Genomic DNA, 18,108 nt, shown 5'->3' with positions numbered 1-18,108 from the left:
ATATTTGGTTCTTCGTAGGAGTAAAAGAAATACTAAAAAAGGTGTAAGAATTTGTAACAATTTTTTTGAAAGTAGTTTATGTCTTTTTATTTTACAAATTGTATTTATTATTCACACACAAAAGATTTAAACGAAGATCACCCGTGTTTTTTTAAATATATTTTTAATTGAAGGCTTCCATACATACAAGAATAATAAAAAAAAAAAAGCTTGGGCAACAAAAAAGCCCATAAAACCCAAAGATAATGTCGTAAAAATGTGATTTCTTTCAATTTGAGTTAAACTGTAAAAAAAACACAAAAAAAACCGACATAAACAATATATAGAAGTAAGACTGTCAAAACCCGACATTTTAGTTTTTCGGAAGCCAGAAAATGTTTATTTTGAAAGCGTCGCCACATGGAAATACGTCATCACGTCAAGATGGATTTAAAAGCGTTAACCGGAAGCGGTTCGTGGCCATTTCATTCGCGCAGAAAAAGTTCTCAGTGCCGCTTGGAGTCCCCTAAAAGGACTCCACTCTCAGTCTAATGGATACAGTTGTTAAATCATCACACGACAGGTAATATCAGCTAGACCTTCGGGCAGACAGGACACCTTTGGTCGGGCGCTCGGTGTCCTTCAAGAACGATTCACGTTGGTGTTTTCTCCTCTCGCTGCGGTGCAGTTGCCGTTAGCTTCCGAAATAAGCGGCAGCTAGCTTATCATCAGACAGCAGTTTTTGACGGTTATGGCCGGAAGCTTCTGTGGCATTTGCGTGCATTTTGTTCTGATCTGAACGTTTAAGTCATTTGCAGTCCGCTTCGTTGGTCTGTATGCCTTTTTATTGCAGGAGCTGACAGTTGCTACACGTTCGGGCCATTCATTATTATTGCTGCTAACCGGCTAACGGTTTTACCGATCCTCAGAGATGCAGTTCATCTAGAAGTTTTTGTTTTTCTGCATGAATGAGTGTATAATGCAGTGTAGTCAGTTGGCGGTTATAGTAGAATTTGTTACCCTAGATTAAAGCTACCAGGTCTGCCCGCTGTTTTCGGGTGTTTAGCTGGATTAGCTGAACCGACGCCTATGATGATATTTGCTGCGTCAAAATGGCCAGAATGCCCCGTTGGAGCGTCACTGAGGAATCAGCGGGGAGGGAAAGACAGAATCGCTGCGATTTGAGGTCAGAAAACCTCCGTTCGTGGCGTCGCGCGCCGATGTTTACAAACGGCGTAGGCGGGGCGTCCGCAGCACGCGATCCCCAGCTGGCTGGCAGACAGTCGATGCATCCTGGCGGGTTCAGAAGCAGAGCGGAAACGAAAATGAAGGAACAAAAGAGAAAGTTTCCCTCATACTTTCACCGTAATTTAATGCATCTGACATCTTAAAGGAAGGGATGGTTCTCCCTCCACGGCGGCGGCTGTGCCTTCACTGTCTTATGGAAGATCAGGCCTCCACTCTTGATTTGGTTGCCTGTTGTTGACTGTATACCAGAACTGGACTGAGTGACCCCTCCCACCTGGCGTTCCAAACAGGAAGTACCCGCTTGGCTCCAAGAAGCCAAAATCCCACAGACCTCTATAGAAATATTTGTCAGAATTACAATTCTTCCTCTGTTACTTTTAAAAAAAATACATTCTTGGTACTCTTCATTTTTTTATCCAATTATTTTTTTTAAAGTTATGAACTGACTCAGACCATCGTCTGTATAACAGAACTGGACGGAGCGAGTTTGATGTCACCCATAGAAATGCTTCAATTCCACCTCCAGCAACATGACGCCAATTCTGTCGCCATTTTTCCGCAATGTCGGAATGAGTGGTCTCAGTCAATGTTTCTATGGCAACTACTGTTGCCAATCAGGAGAGAGCATAATCCAAGTCCACACCCCTTCCACTGAAAGAGAGCCCTGGAGAATCTGTCAAACACCAGAGGTGGGGAACCAGTGGGCACCACATGCCTTTACTGAGGCATCTGATTGGTCAGTAAATATCGTGGCGGAAAATAGAATAATCAAGAACACGTAAAAAAAAAGGTATTATGGCAAGAATGGTTCTTCTGACCAATAGAATGACTGAGTACCAGCTGTTTATTTTTCTATAGAAGTCTTTGGGATTTTGGCTTCTTGGAGCTGTTAGGCACTGGAACTGGAACACCAGAGGGGAGGGGTCACTCATTCCAGATCTCAGATACAGTTAATGAAGGAGGAACTTTGCAGGATTTGACTGAGGAACCTCACTTAACAAAAAATACTTTTATTGTTTGGATATTTTTGAACTCATCATTTAGTGTTTTTATCATTTAATCCGGGTCCAGCTTTTGTTTGGAGGCATTTCTGCTGAACAAAGTCTAATTGTTCTGCTGCAGAATGAGGTCGACGCTTCTTCTGAAGCGTAAAAATGCGGTTTATGTCTTACCTTTTTTTTTTTATCTCTGTCCCTCTGAAAGAAAAGAGCGTCAATGAGAAACTACAGTGTTGTGACTCAATCCCTTTGTGGAGAATCACAGCAATAAAAGTCCATTCTTGTTTTTAAATCTCCAAAGTGAAACTGTTGTCATTATTAACGGTAATAAAATGATGTTTGGATTTGAACGAGGCTCGGAAACATCGAAATAATTGATCTTATTCTCTTACTGCCAGCAATGTAATTAATAAAGGTCCTTTTAAAAACGGATTCTTTTATTGAACATAACAGGTAAACAGATGACATTTACTTTCGAGTCATTATTCAGTCCAGATTGTTTATTTAATGTGGGACAGGGGCCGTGTGAGTTCCCATGACGGAGCTAAAAGTAGCAGCGAGCTGCTAGATGCCGATTTCAGGATGAGCTATTGGAGTTTTATGTTTTGGCCCTGACTGTTGCCTTCCACGCTCTCCACCATTAAATGATCCTCTCTTTAGGAACTGGGGGTGGGGGGCAGAGGCACCACTCCAGTTTAAGAAGTTTTGTGTTCATCTTGATGATTCTGCGGTCTTGTCTGCTCGTCCAACGCGGGGTTCCTCAGGGCTCAGGCTTGGTTTTTTCCCTCCTTTCCTGTGTTTTTCTTCTGGCTCTACACTCAGAAAGTTCATTATTTAATTGTGGGTTTTCTAATGATATTCACAATTATGCCTTTAAAAGAGGAAGACAGCATTTGAGGTTTAAAACCAGATCAGACGCCCCGCCAAAGTAAGACCAATTCTACATGTCGGCCGTGCCCTTAATGTGGAGTCAGGACATCATCTGCAAATTCAAAACACGCCACCCTCATCTTGGCCGTGCCCCACTGTGTAACGTTGTTACGTTTGTGTTTGTTCTTTAATTCCTCTTGTGTTGCATTTCTGCACATAAACTCTACGGTCACCCGACTCTCCCGAGTCGCCTGTCAGAATCAGGAATCGCACCTTGAGCTTTTCTTTGGCTTTTCACTTTATTTGCTTTTAGTCATTTAATCATTTTAAAGACTTTTCTATGGATTGATCCAACTTTGCATTTATGTCGCATTTCTTTGTGTTTTAACGCCATGTAAGAGACTTGTTTCCCTCTGTAATGCATTGTTTTGACATAAAGATCGGTCGGATGGACACAGGCTCATGCGCTCAAAAAACGAGTTTGACTCTGCGTCTCAGCCGAGCGCAGATTTCCCATCATTCTCGCAGTGACGACTTGTCCCGCTGTCTCGCACAGCTCCCTGGTCGGATTGTCTGGCGGCGTGATGGAGCAGCACGCCAGCTCAGGCAAGCGCATCCGCAAGCCCTCCCTGCTGTACGAGGACTTTGAGAGCCCCTCCTTGCCGCACACAATGCCCCAGGCGCCGCCTGCGCCCCCACAGCCCCCGGTAAAGGATGCGAGTCGGCCCGGCCGCATGACCAACCAGCTGCAGTACCTCCAGAAGACCCTGATGAAGTGTTTGTGGAGACACGAGTTCGCCTGGCCTTTCCACGAGCCCGTGGACGCGTACAGGCTCAAGCTGCCGGTGCGTCCCCCCCCCCCCGCATCCATGCGTGTCTGCAGGTCACATGCTGCTCTCGTGTTCCTCTGTTCATCCGTCACACTTTTCCTTTTTCAGGATTATTATAAGATCATCAAGCAGCCCATGGACATGGGGACCATCAAGAAGCGTCTGGAGAACAGTTTCTACCGCAGCGCCAGTGAATGCATCCAAGACTTCAACACCATGTTCACCAACTGCTACATCTACAACAAGGTCAGTGAGGTCCTGAACGGCTTCAGGAGTGCCGAGAGGACCCCCCCCCCGCGGTGTCTTTCTATTTTAGTTTGTGTAACACTCCAGGAGGATCCTGGAGGTCATTTCTGAGACGGAGAGGATCATTTCCATCTGTTTTCCCTTTTTGGTATTTAGTTCAAATAAAACTCACGTCAGACGGTTTTCTGTTTCTTTTTAGTATTAACAGATACATGAAGTGTCTTTTTTTCATTGTTGTGTTTTTGTCTCTCTGTCAGCCTAAAGACGACATCGTGCTGATGGCGCAGTCCTTGGAGAAGATCTTCCTGCAGAAGGTGGCTCAGATGCCGCAGGAGGAGCTGGAGCTTCCGGCTCCGGCGCCTCGAAACAAAACCAGCCGAGGACGAGGACGCAAGTCCAGCAGTGAGTCCAGCAACCGGAATCACGCTTCGTCACGTTTGGCCCGTGTTTCCTTATCGCTGTTGTGCAATTGTAGTGTCCTGTTATCGTTGTTGTGTGTTTGTGGCGTTCCAGTAGTGATTTTTGTGTGTTTGTGATGTTCCTGTCGTGGTTGTTGTGCATTTGTGGCCTTCCTGTTGTGGTTGTTGTGTGTTTGTGGCCTTCCTGTCATGGTTGTTGTGTGTTTGTGGCCTTCCTGTCAAGGCTGTTGTGTGTTTGTGGCCTTCCTGTCATGGTTGTTGTGAAGGCGTTTGTGGCCTTCCTGTCATGGTTGTTGTGAAGGCGTTTGTGGCCTTCCTGTCGTGGTTGTTGTGAAGGCGTTTGTGGCCTTCCTGTCGTGGTTGTTGTGTGTTTGTCATGTTTCTGTCCTTCCTGTCGTGGTTGTTGTGTGTTTGTCATGTTTCTGTCCTTCCTGTCGTGGTTGTTGTGAAGGCGTTTGTGGCCTTCCTGTCATGGTTGTTGTGAAGGCGTTTGTGGCCTTCCTGTCGTGGTTGTTGTGTGTTTGTCATGTTTCTGTCCTTCCTGTCGTGGTTGTTGTGTTTGTCATGTTTCTGTCGTGGTTGTTGTGCGTTTGTGGCGTTCCAAGTGGTGTGTGTTTGTGATGTTCCTGTAGTTTGCGTTTGTGGCGTTCCTGTTGTGCGCCGGTGGTGTTGCAGCCCTCTGCGATTGTGTTTGTGCTCGTCTTCGGCAGCGTCTCGGGCTCAGCAGGTTCCCGCCGTGTCCCAGTCGGCGTGCTCGCCGTCCTCTTCAGACACTGGAGACTCCATCATGGCCAGCTCGCCTCAGACCGTCCTGACCAAAAGCCTCCCCCCCGCCAACATCATGGGCCTCCCCCCAACTCAACCCACAACCAAGGTACAAACTGTAGCTCCGCCTTCTTTCTTCCTGCAGGTCTTCAGTCTCTGGAACTTGAAGAACATTAATGCAGTAAAACGTTTTGAAGCTTCAAGATTTTCTCTTCTGCAGATAGAAGCTCTTTGAGAAGCTGAGAGTCTTCTAATTTGATCTTTTTTTTTGGTTTCAACTAGGCCTCCAAAATAAATCGCAAATTTATCGTCATCGTGATATCAAGCTGTGCATTGCGCACAGCAAAAGTGCGATAAATGTGCTAAAACAATCTTATGGCAGCTTGAAGTGTTTAAGAAATCAAAGAAATCCCTTTATGGTTTTGACCAATCAGATGGAGCCCGCCTCCTATGTAGTGGAGTGTAACTTAAGTTACGTTGACTCTTATTTAAATTAAACTGTTGCAGTGAAATGGAAATTATGTTTTTTCCCGAGTCATATTGTTATCGTAATATTGATCACTAATATCGCGAGTTTTCCTCACATCACTCAGCCCTAAAAAAGTTCAGATTTAACTAGATTTGGTCTAGTTTAGCTGAACAGATGCTCTGCTGATGGTTTTTTTAAAAGTTTGAATCAGAAATCTGAAGAGGAAAGTTTGAAGCTGAAGCCTTTACGTTGCTGTGAAGCCCCGCCCATTTTCTGTTCTGCTCCTTCGGTTTGAGTGTTGGAACCTTTGAGGAGCAGAAACCAAAGCAGAACTCTGATCTTTCTGTGCAGAAGAAAGGCGTGAAGCGTAAAGCGGACACCACCACTCCCTCCACCACCTCTTTCACTGTGTCAGGCCCCGCCCACATGGTAGGTTTGGGCAAAGGAGGTCACGGCGGCCACGGCGAAGTCTCTGTCCACCCCGTCTCCTCCATGGGGGGGTTGACCCTGGACACCCCGCCCGGGATGGGCCTGGTCCGAGCTCCCGGAGGTCCCGTTCTGCTCCAGCCCATGATGGCCGGCACTGGGCGCCGGGTGGGCAGCGGACGTCCCATCAAGCCCCCGAAGAAGGACCTGCCGGACGCCGTCCAGCCTCAGCTGTCCAAGAAGGGCAAGCTGAGTCCGCCGCTGAGGTACTGCAGCGGGCTGCTCAAAGACATGCTGTCCAAGAAGCACGCCGCCTACGCCTGGCCCTTCTACACGCCCGTGGACGCCGCTGCGCTCGGCCTGCACGACTACCACGACATCATCAAGTGTCCCATGGACCTGAGCACCATCAAGGTAACCGTCTGACCGATCCCGACTCGCTGCAGAGGAAGCCCAGCTGACCTGTCTCCAAACTCCTCCTCCTCAGAGGAAGATGGACTGTCGCGAGTACAGGGATGCCCAGCAGTTCGCCAGCGACGTCCGGCTGATGTTCTCCAACTGCTACAAGTACAATCCACCCGACCACGACGTAGTGGGGATGGCGCGGAAGCTGCAGGTGAGCCGCCCGCCAAGCTGCCTTCATCACCTTCAGTGGCTTTTCTCACTTCTGGCTCCTCTGCTGCAGGACGTGTTCGAGTTCAGCTTCGCCAAGATGCCCGACGAGCCGCAAATGGAGCACACGGCCATGTCCATCAGCCGCCACCCTACGACTTCCTCCTCCTCCTCTTCCTCCTCCACCTCCTCCTCCTCCACCTCAGAGAGCGAGCCGAGCAGCGAGAGCGAGGAGAGCGAGAGCAGCCCCAGCTCCGACAGCGAAGAGGAGCGAGCGCACCGCCTGGCCGAGCTGCAGGACCAGGTTTGCACACAGGTGAGCGCCACCTTCGGGCAGCTTTTCTGGGGACGCGCAGCTGCTTAACAGGAACCATGTGACCTGCAGCTGCGAGCCGTGCACGAGCAGCTGGCGGCGCTCTCCCAGGGACCCATCATCAAACCCAAGAAGAAGAAGGAGAAGAAGGACAGGAAGAAGAAGAAGAAGCTGGAGAAGCGAAGTCGCGGGGGCAGAAGCAGAGCGGGCTCCGAGGAGTGGAAGATGCCCGGAAAGATGATGAAGAGCAAGTCTGCCAAAGCCGGGGGCTCCCAGCCCAAGAAGAACCAGCCCAAGAAGAGCAGCAAGAACAGCAAGTTAGTCGAGATTCTGCTCCTTCAGTTTCACCACAACATGAAGATGAAGATGATGATGATGTTTCTGTTTTTCTCCTTAGGACAGTCAAGAAGCCTTTCTATCCTCAGCTGTCAAACCCCATCCTTCCTCACTACGACTCTGAGGAAGAGGAGGAGATCGTGCCCATGACGTACGACGAGAAGCGGCAGCTCAGCCTCGACATCAACAAGCTTCCAGGGGAGAAGCTGGGCCGCGTGGTCCACATCATCCAGTCCAGAGAGCCGTCTCTGAGGGACACCAACCCCGAGGAGATCGAGATCGACTTCGAGACGCTGAAGCCGTCCACGCTGAAGGAGCTGGAGCGCTACGTCATGACCTGTCTGAGGAAGAAGCCCCGCAAGCTGTACGGCGAGCCAGGTGCGTGAAACGCCATCCCATATTTGAGTCCGTCCGGGCCCAGAACCTCGCGGCAGAAACAAGCCGCAGAGCTGGAACGCCGTGTTTACGGGGTGTGCAATGTTTTGTTGCTTAGGCGCAAAGAAAGGCAGCGTGGGCATGTCCAAGGAGGAGCTGACGCTGGAGAAGAGGAGGGAGCTGGAGAAGAGGCTGCAGGACGTCAGCGGACAACTCAACTCCGTCAAGAAACCCGCCAAGCCTAAAGGTGAGCGCCGCTCCAGACCCCAAGAGTCCACAAGTTGGTTGACTGGAGGGGGGAGGCAGGAAGGGAAAAAGGGGAGTCAGGAGGGAAGATTCAGGAGTAGCGATGGGTACCGAGGCTAAATGCCGAGTCGGTACCGTATAAAAATGCAGATGTTGGTGCTTCACTTCAATTCTATTCAGTTATCTAGCCAATCAATTTACGCTTTCAACGATTGTGGGCGGGCTCATGTAATGCTGGGTGAGGGCGTAGAGGTGGGCGGAGCTTTAGTCAATGTGATCGAGATGGAGAGGAGACGAAGTGAAGAGGAAGACGAGGAAAGAGGCTAGGATGACATAAACTAGTTTAATTTCCACCACAAGAGACGAAGACGTGAGCTGCAGTCATTTACTCTGATTACCCTATAAATCGATGGTCTCTAACCCCCGGACTGCAGACCCATACCAGTGGGACCGGGGCGCAGGTGGTACCGGACCACAGAGGGAAAAAAATACGATGTAATCCGATTCTTAAAGAAGTTTCACCACAGCTGACTCACTCTAGACGCATGTCAAGTCGATCGATCACGTGTCGTAACTCCATCCGCTACCTTCTGAAAGCGGCTGCTCCGACCGCTGAATAGAAACCCCCTAAATAGCAAAGATAACAAAAACAAACATATTTGGAGTGGAGGTTTTTTTTTGTCAGAAAAAGTCCAGAGAGGAAACAGAATAAGAGCCTTTGACTTCAAAATAAAACCAGGATTCCTTGTTCCAAATATGGATTTTTTCATTATAAAATGGCAGAATATTCAGCAGCCGACTGGTGCTAATAAAGTTGTTCAAACGGTGGATTCACACTTTCATTCATACATTCATTTTCTAATCCATTTATTCCCTTTTGGGGTCACTGGAGCCCATCCTGGGGACGGCCTGGACAGGTTGCCAGTCTGCCGGGCCACAACCACACACCCATTCACAATTTAGAGTAACCAGTCAACCTATGAAGCATGTTTTTGGAGGGTGGGAGGAAACTGGAGTCTCCCCCATTGATGTTCCCAGACGGTGCTTGAACCGGCTGGGAACATCTTTCTGGTCTTTCTCTGACGTCCTCTCCTCTGCTCCTCAGCAGAAAAGCCCAGCGCTCCGGAGGCCCACTCCCAGCCCTCGCGCCTCAGCGGCAGCAGCTCCAGCTCCGACTCCTCCTCGTCCTCGTCCTCCTCTTCCTCCTCAGACAGCAGTGACTCGGACTCCAGCTGAGGCCCCAGACCCACAAACCCAATCGTTGCTCTCTCAGGGACCTGGGCTGGCCCCGGACTCGTTCCCCCTGAAAGACTCGCTGACTGAGGCTAGAGCGGAAACAAAGGGTACCAGAAGAAAACAAACACTTAATGCCTTCGTCCCCCTTTCTGTTTGTAAATATTCCCACCAAATCCTGTTCATTTTATAAAGAAGATTTTTATGGTGAAGCCCAAAGAGGAAGGTTTGAGTCCCGACAGACCGGGACAGGCGGGCCTCCAAACCTGCTCCCGCTGCGATGAAGGAGTCTTCTCCCCCCGTTCGCTCGGACCGTACTGGAGTCGAACCAGCACCCTTTTAACCCCGCGCTTGCTTCTCTGAAAACCGACCCGTAATCCTGCTGGATTGTAGACTAAGCCTTAATGAGCGCCGCTTTTCCAGAAACGCGTGGAGCAGATTTGAGCCGGATGTTTCCAGATCCAGGTCAGTATTCCGCTCACCGCCGTCTCTTCTGTTTACGCCTCTCTGTGCAACAGCGACGCTGCCGTCTGAACGCCTGTACAGCAGCTCTTGTTCTGGTGGGCTTATAGAACACGTAGGCGATGTTTAACAAACCGTAACGTCTGAATTTAGCACTCGACTTTCTATTTATTGCTTTGTATTTATTTTAGTGTTTGCACTTTCCTTCAAACGACCGTCTGGTCTGGTTAACTTGGCACTAACGGAAACGCCGCTGCCTCCAGGAGGGCGGAAGCAGCTGTTGAATGTGGAGTAGAGACGCGTGTAAATACTTCCTGTTTGCTGTGGCCCCCACCTCTGTGGAGGAGCGCTCCAGCACTCCTCTTTTTTATTTGTTATTGCTCTTTTTTTTGTCTCTGTTGTTCACTAAAGTGTGTTTGCTCCTCAAAGGAAAACCTTTGATCCACAACAGTGTTTAATAAAAGAGTCTGGCCTGTGGGACCAATCTAACTCTTTATTTATTTTAGTGTGGATGTTTAACATTGTGATTACAAAAAAAAGTACAGAATGTTTTTTTATCATTTTTTATTCAAGTGTTTGTTTCTGATTTGAGTTATTGTAATATAAACGTTTCTCAAATGATTTCTTGAAAGACCCACTCTGATGAAAATTCTGTTTTTTAACATGTTGTGGCATTTTTCTGATGATGGAGGACGTATATAAAGGAAATTAAGCTTCTTTTTGCATTTCTGGGTATTTCTTTATTCAAATCGTTGTGAATCAGGAGCAAACGTTGGAAAAACATCGTCTCCTGACGAAGAAACAAAACGCTGGCTCTCAGCTGGGCGGAGGCGAAGGGCGGTGAGGTTGCGCCGCGGCAACAGCTTTTGTTTTGGGGAGAAACAGCATCATCGTTATAGAAAGACCACTTTTGAAAATTACAAGATGATCGGGGTAGGTCTTCAATGATGTGGAAGAGCAGCAATGACTGCTTCTCACCAGCAGGTGGCTCCAGCTGATGACATGAGTCTTTGGGATCTGCGACCCCACTAGAATCCCACTCTCTTTTGTTTTTTGGGGTAAGTTTGGTTTCTGTCGGTCAAAATGATGCCAGAAACCGCTCCTAAGGCAATCCTCCCAGAAAAATACCAAAAATAACCTTCATATCTCGTCCAATGTGACCCAAGCTACCATGGAGAAAACACTTCAGAGGTCAAACGGGGTCATCGACTGCTGTTTGGGTTAGAACTGGGTTAAATTTTTTACCAAAGTCTGCAGTAAATGTTGCTGGATGTGATTCTAGAGTTAATAACTGTCCTTGTGATCAAAAGTTCCATGAAAAAAATGCATTTTGGTAGAGCCAAGGGTAGCAGCCCCCAGCTCATGGGGGGGGAGTCCGGTTACCGGTAGATTAAATTCTTCTGGGCGCCAGCAGCTTGTCCTTGACCGGTCTTGCTGATTTTGAGGCGGATTTCGATCCAGAAGTGGGCATTTCAGGCCAGTCTTCCCTACCAGGTCGGCATCCATCTTCGGCACAAGTTCAAGGGTCGCGAGCAGCCTGCTGAAGTGGGCAAGACGAGCAGAGATTTTGATCCACTTATTAAAGTTTCTCGCTGTGAGTCTCTCCTCCCTGAAGAATCTTTCCTCAGAGCCTTGACGGCTCGCCTCTGTCCGTCTTCTGCCCCCAGAACGCCAGATGAATCAGAAATGCTCCGATCCCAATTAGGAGGAATCCAATTACCAGAATTCTGAATAGGTAAAGGTCTTGGACATCTTCCACAGACAGCTGGGCCAGGCACACCAGCCTCCGCTCGCCCCACGGATCCATGGTGAATCCGGCCTCATGGGTTCCGTCTGGGCAGGAAGGACCCGCTTTCCCGTTCCTGAGCGTGGAGAAAAATTCAGGGACCAGCTGATCAGATCCATATTCAGAGTGCAAAAAAAAAGAAGGTGGTTAAAAAATGCAGCTGTGGGGCAGGCAGGACAACAAAGCCTTGGGAATTGGGCTGACAGAGGAGGAGCAAGTAGGAGAGCGTCTGTCCTCGGCGAGAGTTTGTCTTTTTAACCACTGACGCACTTTATAAACAGGGATGATTAAAAACAGCAAAATCAACGTGAAAACGATCAAAAATAAAACATAAATAACCCCATCAGGTAAGGAATAAATCAAACATCTTTTTTTTTTTTTAGTATAATCATTATTAGGAGGATGAGCCCGGTGGTGTAGTGGCCAGCACTCTTAGTCAGAAGCCCCTTGCTGCTCATGTCTGAATTTTAGTTCCAGAAGAACGAGTTAAAGAAATAACTCAAATACAATAATACGGTAATCTAAAAAAAAAAACTAAAGTTCTCGTTTGTTCTTCAGCAGTGATCCTCCAACATTTACATCTCTGGTTTCATCTGAACATCTTTCTTGATTTTTTCAGTTGGATCGTCATCATTTAGTAATGAATGAATAAGACAATGAAGATTTGCCTGCTCTGCATCTTGCACCTGTGCACCAACTACAGACATCGTCATTAGTTTGAACAGCAAGCACAAACATTCATAGAAATAGAGACCTGCAGTGGCAACACCTGTCCACGAGAGGGCACTGTTCAAACTCCTACAGTTTGTAGTTCAGGAGAACGTCTATGGAGAAACGCCCTCAATAGGAGCCCCCCCACCACCACCAGGACACACCTGGAGTCCCATCAGGTAAGCAGGCAGCACGTAAAACACCGGAGTTGGAATGTGGAGCTGAACACAACTTCTCAGTGGAGAAACGTTGAATGTCAGAAGCCAGGAGAACATTCTACTCAAAACGTGCGTCTTCATTGATGCTATAGGGTTTTTTTTCTCTCCCAGATAAGTTTCTACATAGAAATTACTTTAAATGTCGTTCACTTTGATCTTGTCCTCTCCACGCACCTGTCATCTTTTTCCTGTTTTTTATCTCACCTGATGGTTCCAGGAGGACTCGATGGATGTTTGTCTGTGAGAGGAGGATCCTTTTTCTCCCTTTTCCCAAATTCTATAGGTGATAAACCGTTTGATTAGGTAGGGGGGGTCTGATTTTAACGCTTTGATTTGCCCCGGGGGGGGGGGGGGGGGGGGGGTCAAGAAATTGAAATTAATCAATTGTTTGTAGAAATACAGTTTGCGTTACATACAAGTTTTCTGGTGTTATTTGTCATTTATTGAAAGGAGTAAACCGCATTTATTAGCATTAATTCGGAGCTCGTCTCTAATGAAATAGAAAACAAATACATTTGTAGCTGCGACATAGTTTATATGTGCGAACAAAATAGGATGTAAATTGATTAATATTAACGTGGTGTGTTGTGGTCTATTGGGTAGTAAAATTGATTTGGCCTAAAGCTTCGTGATGGAATTTAGAGTTTCATTTTAGGATGGGAATGAGAAGTATATTTTGAAAAGTCTCTTAATCCTCATTTCCGGGAAACATCTTCCGGTCGGGTGCGCTCAATATGCCTGGGGACGGGGTTAACGCCTTTAAGAGGATTTCTATTTATTTATTTGTTTATGTGGGGTGCGTTAACTTCTTGGTATTTTAAGTTTTTTTCTAAACATAAAAAAATGTATGCTATTTTTTTTGGGGGGGGGGGGTAGAAATGCAAATTTTGGTGGAATAAAAAAACAAGCAAATGTTTCTTTTTTCCTTTGTGATATTAGTCTTTGTTAAAAGGAGACCTGGGGGGGGGGGTATTTACATGTTTTAAAATTGAAATGAAGCAAACGTAGTTTCTACTTTTTTATTTCGAAGTAGCTTCCGTTTCGAAAACCGGAAGTACTTGTCAGTTCGAATTTTGTCCACGCACGAATAATTATCAGCACCGAGATCGAAACTCAAATCATTTTTTTTGTTATGAGAAAGTAAATTAAAAACAACACTTGAAATCTCACAAGGTACAAAAAAATGTAGCCAAGAGATCGTTATTTATTCATTTATTTGTCCAGTTTGACTGTTTTGTGGCCACAACTTTTTTATTTTATTTTTCTTTGTACCTAGTCATCAGCCTGGCTCAATTTATGTACAATAATAATAATTTATCACTGTGAGCTGTCATTATTAGGGATAATTGGAGGGGGGGGCTTCTCCACCTGACTGTCTTAAGTTCTCCAAGAAGCGTCAAGCTGTTCACCTCCTCTGTGCTTCGGTCTCCAGGTCCTACCAGCATGTCTGTAGCAATGAGCCGAGCAGAGGGGGTGACCGTCTTTACGGTGACCTCTGACCCCCAAAGTCCTTGGCCTCCTCTGTGTCAAGCGGTGAACAGCCTGTGCTGCAACCCTGCATGCTACTCACCGTCCAAGCAGCTGCGCGGCGTCCACAGGAGCTCTCCATCAGTCCTGGGGGTGAGCACAATAACAAAACCTCACCTGTTTTATCAAGTTGTCTCTGTTTCAGTCTGATCTCACTTAGAGGGAATCACTCTTTCAAAAAAAGTTATTTCCACATTTTTCTTTATATCTTTTATCGTCAACATTTAAAGACAAAATGAAAATATATTTTCATGATGTTTCAAGGTGGACCTCCTCTTCCTCAGGCCGTGCAGATCGTGGTTGGGCTGCTCCACATCGGCCTCGGTGCTGTTCTCACTGAAGGCCAGAATTATATGTGGCAGCTGAGGGAAAATGGCTTTCCTTACTGGATGGGCGTTCTGGTAAGGCAACTAAAGATGGGTTTTATTGTTCTAAACTATTTCATTTCATCTAAAAGAAAAAATATTGTAAAACTGTTTCTTCAAAGGCAAAGAATGACTCGTTTAACATGTTCATTTTGGAGCATAGAATGTGTTTTGGGGATTTTCTGTCACTGTGTCAAAGATCATATGTGAGAACAGACCTTTCACTTTGTCTCAATCCCTTTTTAAATTACATCCTTCTTCATTTTTAAAGAAATTATATTGAAACTGTGTTTCTGTTCCTTACAAAGCATTTTGAACTCTATGTCAGTACTTTTAATAACTGTTTTAAGAATGTGTGTAAATTAAAACTAAGGATTATTGTCCTTCTTTTGTGCAGTGTGTTGTGTTTGGAACTGTGTGCATCTTGTCTGAGACGATCCCGAGTCCATGTTTGGTGAGTCACGTTAATCTAAAATGATCTTACTTGTAGAGTTAGAAATAAAGTAGTTTCTTAAAGAAAATGATGTTGTGTGTTTAACATGTCCTAACATTTTTCTGGTGATGGAGAACATTCTGATGCGTCCTGCTGCAGACCAACAGATCCACGCACGTCTTTGTTTTCCTCGTCTGAGCTGGAATCTAAATCCAAACTTGGCGGCTGGATAGCCCCAATATTTCTCTCCATTTGCGTTGCAGCAGTGTTGTGAGGTTGAGGTTGTGAGGGGCTGTCAGCTTGCGGGAGAGCGTGGAAACAGATGGATGACGGGAAGTAGCGGCGGAGTTGGCCCGCATACAACTCGAGGGGGAATTTTGAATAAACTCCTGCCGCTCTGCAGAAAATATGTCCTAGAAAGTGACAGGATTTTTAGCTAAAAACGGCATAATCATTACTAAAATACCACTAATTTGATTTTTAAAACGGATCAAAAGATCATTGAGGGAGTTAAAATCAGACTATGCTCATTGGTTTGTTTCATTTAAGGTCGTCATGAATGTGATCTTAAACCTGGCTGGATCTGCTTTTGCCGTCTCGGCCATCGTCGTCTACAGCATCAACGTCTCAGACATTTATCTGGGTATTACATGCAGAGAGGATTATTACGAGTACGGCACAACACCCAGTCCAGGTCCTGGGGAGGACTCTCTGAAGAGGACATGTTTAGAGAGCAGACGACTGACTCTGGTACGCCACACGAAGCTCATGTCCTCTGCAGTAAACACATATTTAGGAGCGTCTGACAACAATCATCTCCTCCAATGTAAATGTAAACATATGTTTGACATTTATATACTTAAATTGAGGCAAAGAAAATTAGTATTCATCAGAAAAACAAAATATTAACTGATTTATTGAAAATGGTCATTTCACTAAAGCTTCAAACTGACAGCTAAGGGTACAAATGAGCAGTTACTGATAATTAGCCCCCCAACAAGAGTCGTCCACATCTTCTGGTAAATTAAGTATTTCTTTTCCTTGAGGTTATAAATATAATCTTTATTGTAGTTTAAAACTGTTCGAGTTTCATCTTAAATGTGTGTTTACAGGAATGTTTCATGCATGCACCTAAAGGGAAAAATGCATAAGAGGACAAAAATAAAATGGTTCCAAGTGGAACAAATGCAAAGTATTAAATGCTAGTTTGTCTCTGATTTTAACAAATCTGGATTTACGAATGTATGAAAGTCCCTAATGAGTTAATACAGGCGGAGAAGAAATGTTGAGATTAAAAATCCTCTTTATGAAAATAGGAGGATGTAAACCTGGAGCTGGTTAGTCTTTGGATGATGGGATAGCCAGGTGCTGTAAATGACTGCCACCACAAGGGGGCACTCTTTGTTGTTTTCACATTCCAATCCCAAATCCAGTGAATAAAATTGGCTTCCGGAAAAGTTAAACCCCAAAAGTTTTTGAATTAATGTTTCTTTTCTTATTTATTGTGTAAGTACTTTTATATATACATCATTTTGTTTTATAATTTTGTTGTTTTTTTTCCTGCAAGTCTACACATTTCAGTAACCCCTGAGACATTCATTATGTTGTTCTTTTATTTTGTTTGTCATTAAAGTCTGGGGGAAAAGACAACATTTTTGGCTTCCGCCACCAACCTAGAGTTAAATCCCAAAGCAATAACATTCCATATAAACACCCAGTGTGATGAAAATCCTGCTTTTGGTGTTTTTAACATGTTCATGTGGCGTTTCTCCGATGATGATCGTATACAAAGAAAATTAAGCTAATTTCTATCTTCAAATTGTTGTGAACCAGGAGCTTGATTAAACCTGTAGCTCTGAAGTAGAAGTTACACCATCAAGTCACAAGCTTCATGTGTAGTTTGCAGAATTTGTGCAGTTGAGAAAACGGAAAAATTCATACAACACGCCTGCGTCTTGCCTACTTGTATATGTGTTTGCTATGACCTGCTGTGACTCACGTGTGTTCTGTGCCATCAGATGATCCTGCGAAGCATCAACTCGGTCCTGATTGTCTCGTCAGTCCTGCAGCTCTGCGTCACCATCAGCTCTGCCGTCCTGGGCATCAAGGCTCTGTGTGGCATGGAGACGGCGCCAAACCAAGTGGAGTATAAACATTTTAGATCAGAGCTTTTTGTGATCCTGTGGGTACATGAAGCTGTTCTCTCACCAGCTAATCTGTTCTAATCTGTATGATACAAACTTTGACCTGAGAGTACAGTTGGTTTGCCTGCCGACATCGTTGACGGCAAAAGACCACACACTCTTTGGAAAAGTCTTTAATCGTTTACACAATTACACAATATTTAAGCCACTTCAGGATCCACTGGAGTTAATTGTGTTAACGGTAGAAAAGTTGTGGTAATAAAAATAATGTCAACACTAGAGCTCAAACTCTTAACGGGATATAATGACGTCTGTTAGCCTTTTTCTCTCACTGGGGAATGGTTAACCATTGAAAAGGATGGGATGGCATCGTAGACTTGGATCAAAAGGTTTGATGCCGAATTAACCGGTTTCTAAACCGTTGGTCTTGGTTCTGTGCTTAGACCGACTTGGTCACTACCTTCTAAATTCATTTTCTCCTGTTTAGCTGCAGATTATTGTGACCCAACAAAAGTTCCTTTGTTTAAATTTGCCGTTTTGATCAGTTTGGTCGTAGGATTTATGTTTATTTTATTATGCGAATGTGGGAATTTGGGGTTTTTTCTACAACGCTCCCGCCCACTCTGAAGTGGTGCTCAGGTGTATAGAAATGAAAATGACAAGGCTGATGGAAACCCAGAAGCACAGTTCAGGTTTGTTTGTCATCATTGTGACTCTTCTGTTCCAGAGCGGTGATCTGTACAAGCCTCTGCTGGAGGACGTCTCCACTGAGCCGGCAGTCTGAACGTCCTCAGTCCCATTAACAGATGGACACAATGTTGTTTGTTGCTATTCTGTTCTAAGTAAAAATATCAGTTTGTTCACTAATTTGTAAACAATAAAGCAGCTGATCCGGCCAACCCGGCGTTTCTGTTCATTTAAACGGCAGACAGTATCAAGAAAATGACAAGTCCGCAGATTTATTTTGTTTCTGCACACACTTTCATAATTCTAATCCTATTTTTCTGTAATGTCAGAGTAGATATGAGAACTCTAATCAGAGCATCAAAGTCGGTCAATTCCAAGAAACGGGAAAACCCTCAAGCTGGGCTTGAAGC

At 45.5% G+C, this 18,108-nt stretch overlaps 2 protein-coding genes across 15 annotated transcripts; both read left to right on the top strand.

Annotated features, from left to right (window-relative positions):
- Window positions 1-401: 401 nt before the first annotated feature.
- On the top strand, window positions 402-10,544 carry brd2b (bromodomain containing 2b). 6 transcript variants are annotated; one of them, XM_078933337.1, is made up of 12 exons: window positions 402-562; window positions 3,652-3,940; window positions 4,034-4,171; window positions 4,429-4,573; window positions 5,301-5,464; window positions 6,176-6,664; window positions 6,738-6,866; window positions 6,936-7,178; window positions 7,248-7,492; window positions 7,573-7,889; window positions 8,005-8,133; window positions 9,241-10,544. In XM_078933337.1, the coding sequence occupies exons 1-12, from the start codon at window positions 531-533 to the stop codon at window positions 9,366-9,368; spliced, it is 2,448 nt and encodes an 815-aa protein (XP_078789463.1). In that variant the 5' UTR covers window positions 402-530; the 3' UTR covers window positions 9,369-10,544. The 6 variants fall into 6 exon arrangements, with proteins under 6 accessions (XP_078789463.1, XP_011484091.1, XP_078789466.1 ...); XM_011485789.4 differs by having other exon boundaries at window positions 9,238-10,544; XM_078933340.1 differs by having other exon boundaries at window positions 451-562; window positions 3,594-3,940; window positions 9,238-10,544.
- Window positions 10,545-12,384: 1,840 nt separating this feature from the next.
- On the top strand, window positions 12,385-17,910 carry LOC101172020 (transmembrane protein 176A). 9 transcript variants are annotated; one of them, XM_078933343.1, is made up of 8 exons: window positions 12,481-12,611; window positions 12,760-12,845; window positions 13,975-14,162; window positions 14,354-14,470; window positions 14,832-14,888; window positions 15,417-15,617; window positions 16,886-17,008; window positions 17,739-17,910. In XM_078933343.1, the coding sequence occupies exons 3-8, from the start codon at window positions 13,986-13,988 to the stop codon at window positions 17,793-17,795; spliced, it is 732 nt and encodes a 243-aa protein (XP_078789469.1). In that variant the 5' UTR covers window positions 12,481-12,611; window positions 12,760-12,845; window positions 13,975-13,985; the 3' UTR covers window positions 17,796-17,910. The 9 variants fall into 9 exon arrangements, with proteins under 9 accessions (XP_004078419.1, XP_023819865.1, XP_078789470.1 ...); XM_011485785.2 differs by having other exon boundaries at window positions 12,496-12,611; window positions 12,760-12,825; XM_023964095.2 differs by having other exon boundaries at window positions 12,496-12,611; window positions 12,760-12,825; window positions 16,886-17,013.
- The last annotated feature ends 198 nt before the right edge of the window (window positions 17,911-18,108 follow it).

This window comes from Oryzias latipes, chromosome 16 (genome assembly GCF_053564925.1).
Source record: "Oryzias latipes strain Hd-rR chromosome 16, Olatipes_Hd-rR_3.1".
Classification (NCBI taxonomy): domain Eukaryota; kingdom Metazoa; phylum Chordata; class Actinopteri; order Beloniformes; family Adrianichthyidae; genus Oryzias; species Oryzias latipes.
Note: the sequence above shows the minus strand (reverse complement) of the source record. Positions and strands in the feature narration are given on the sequence as shown.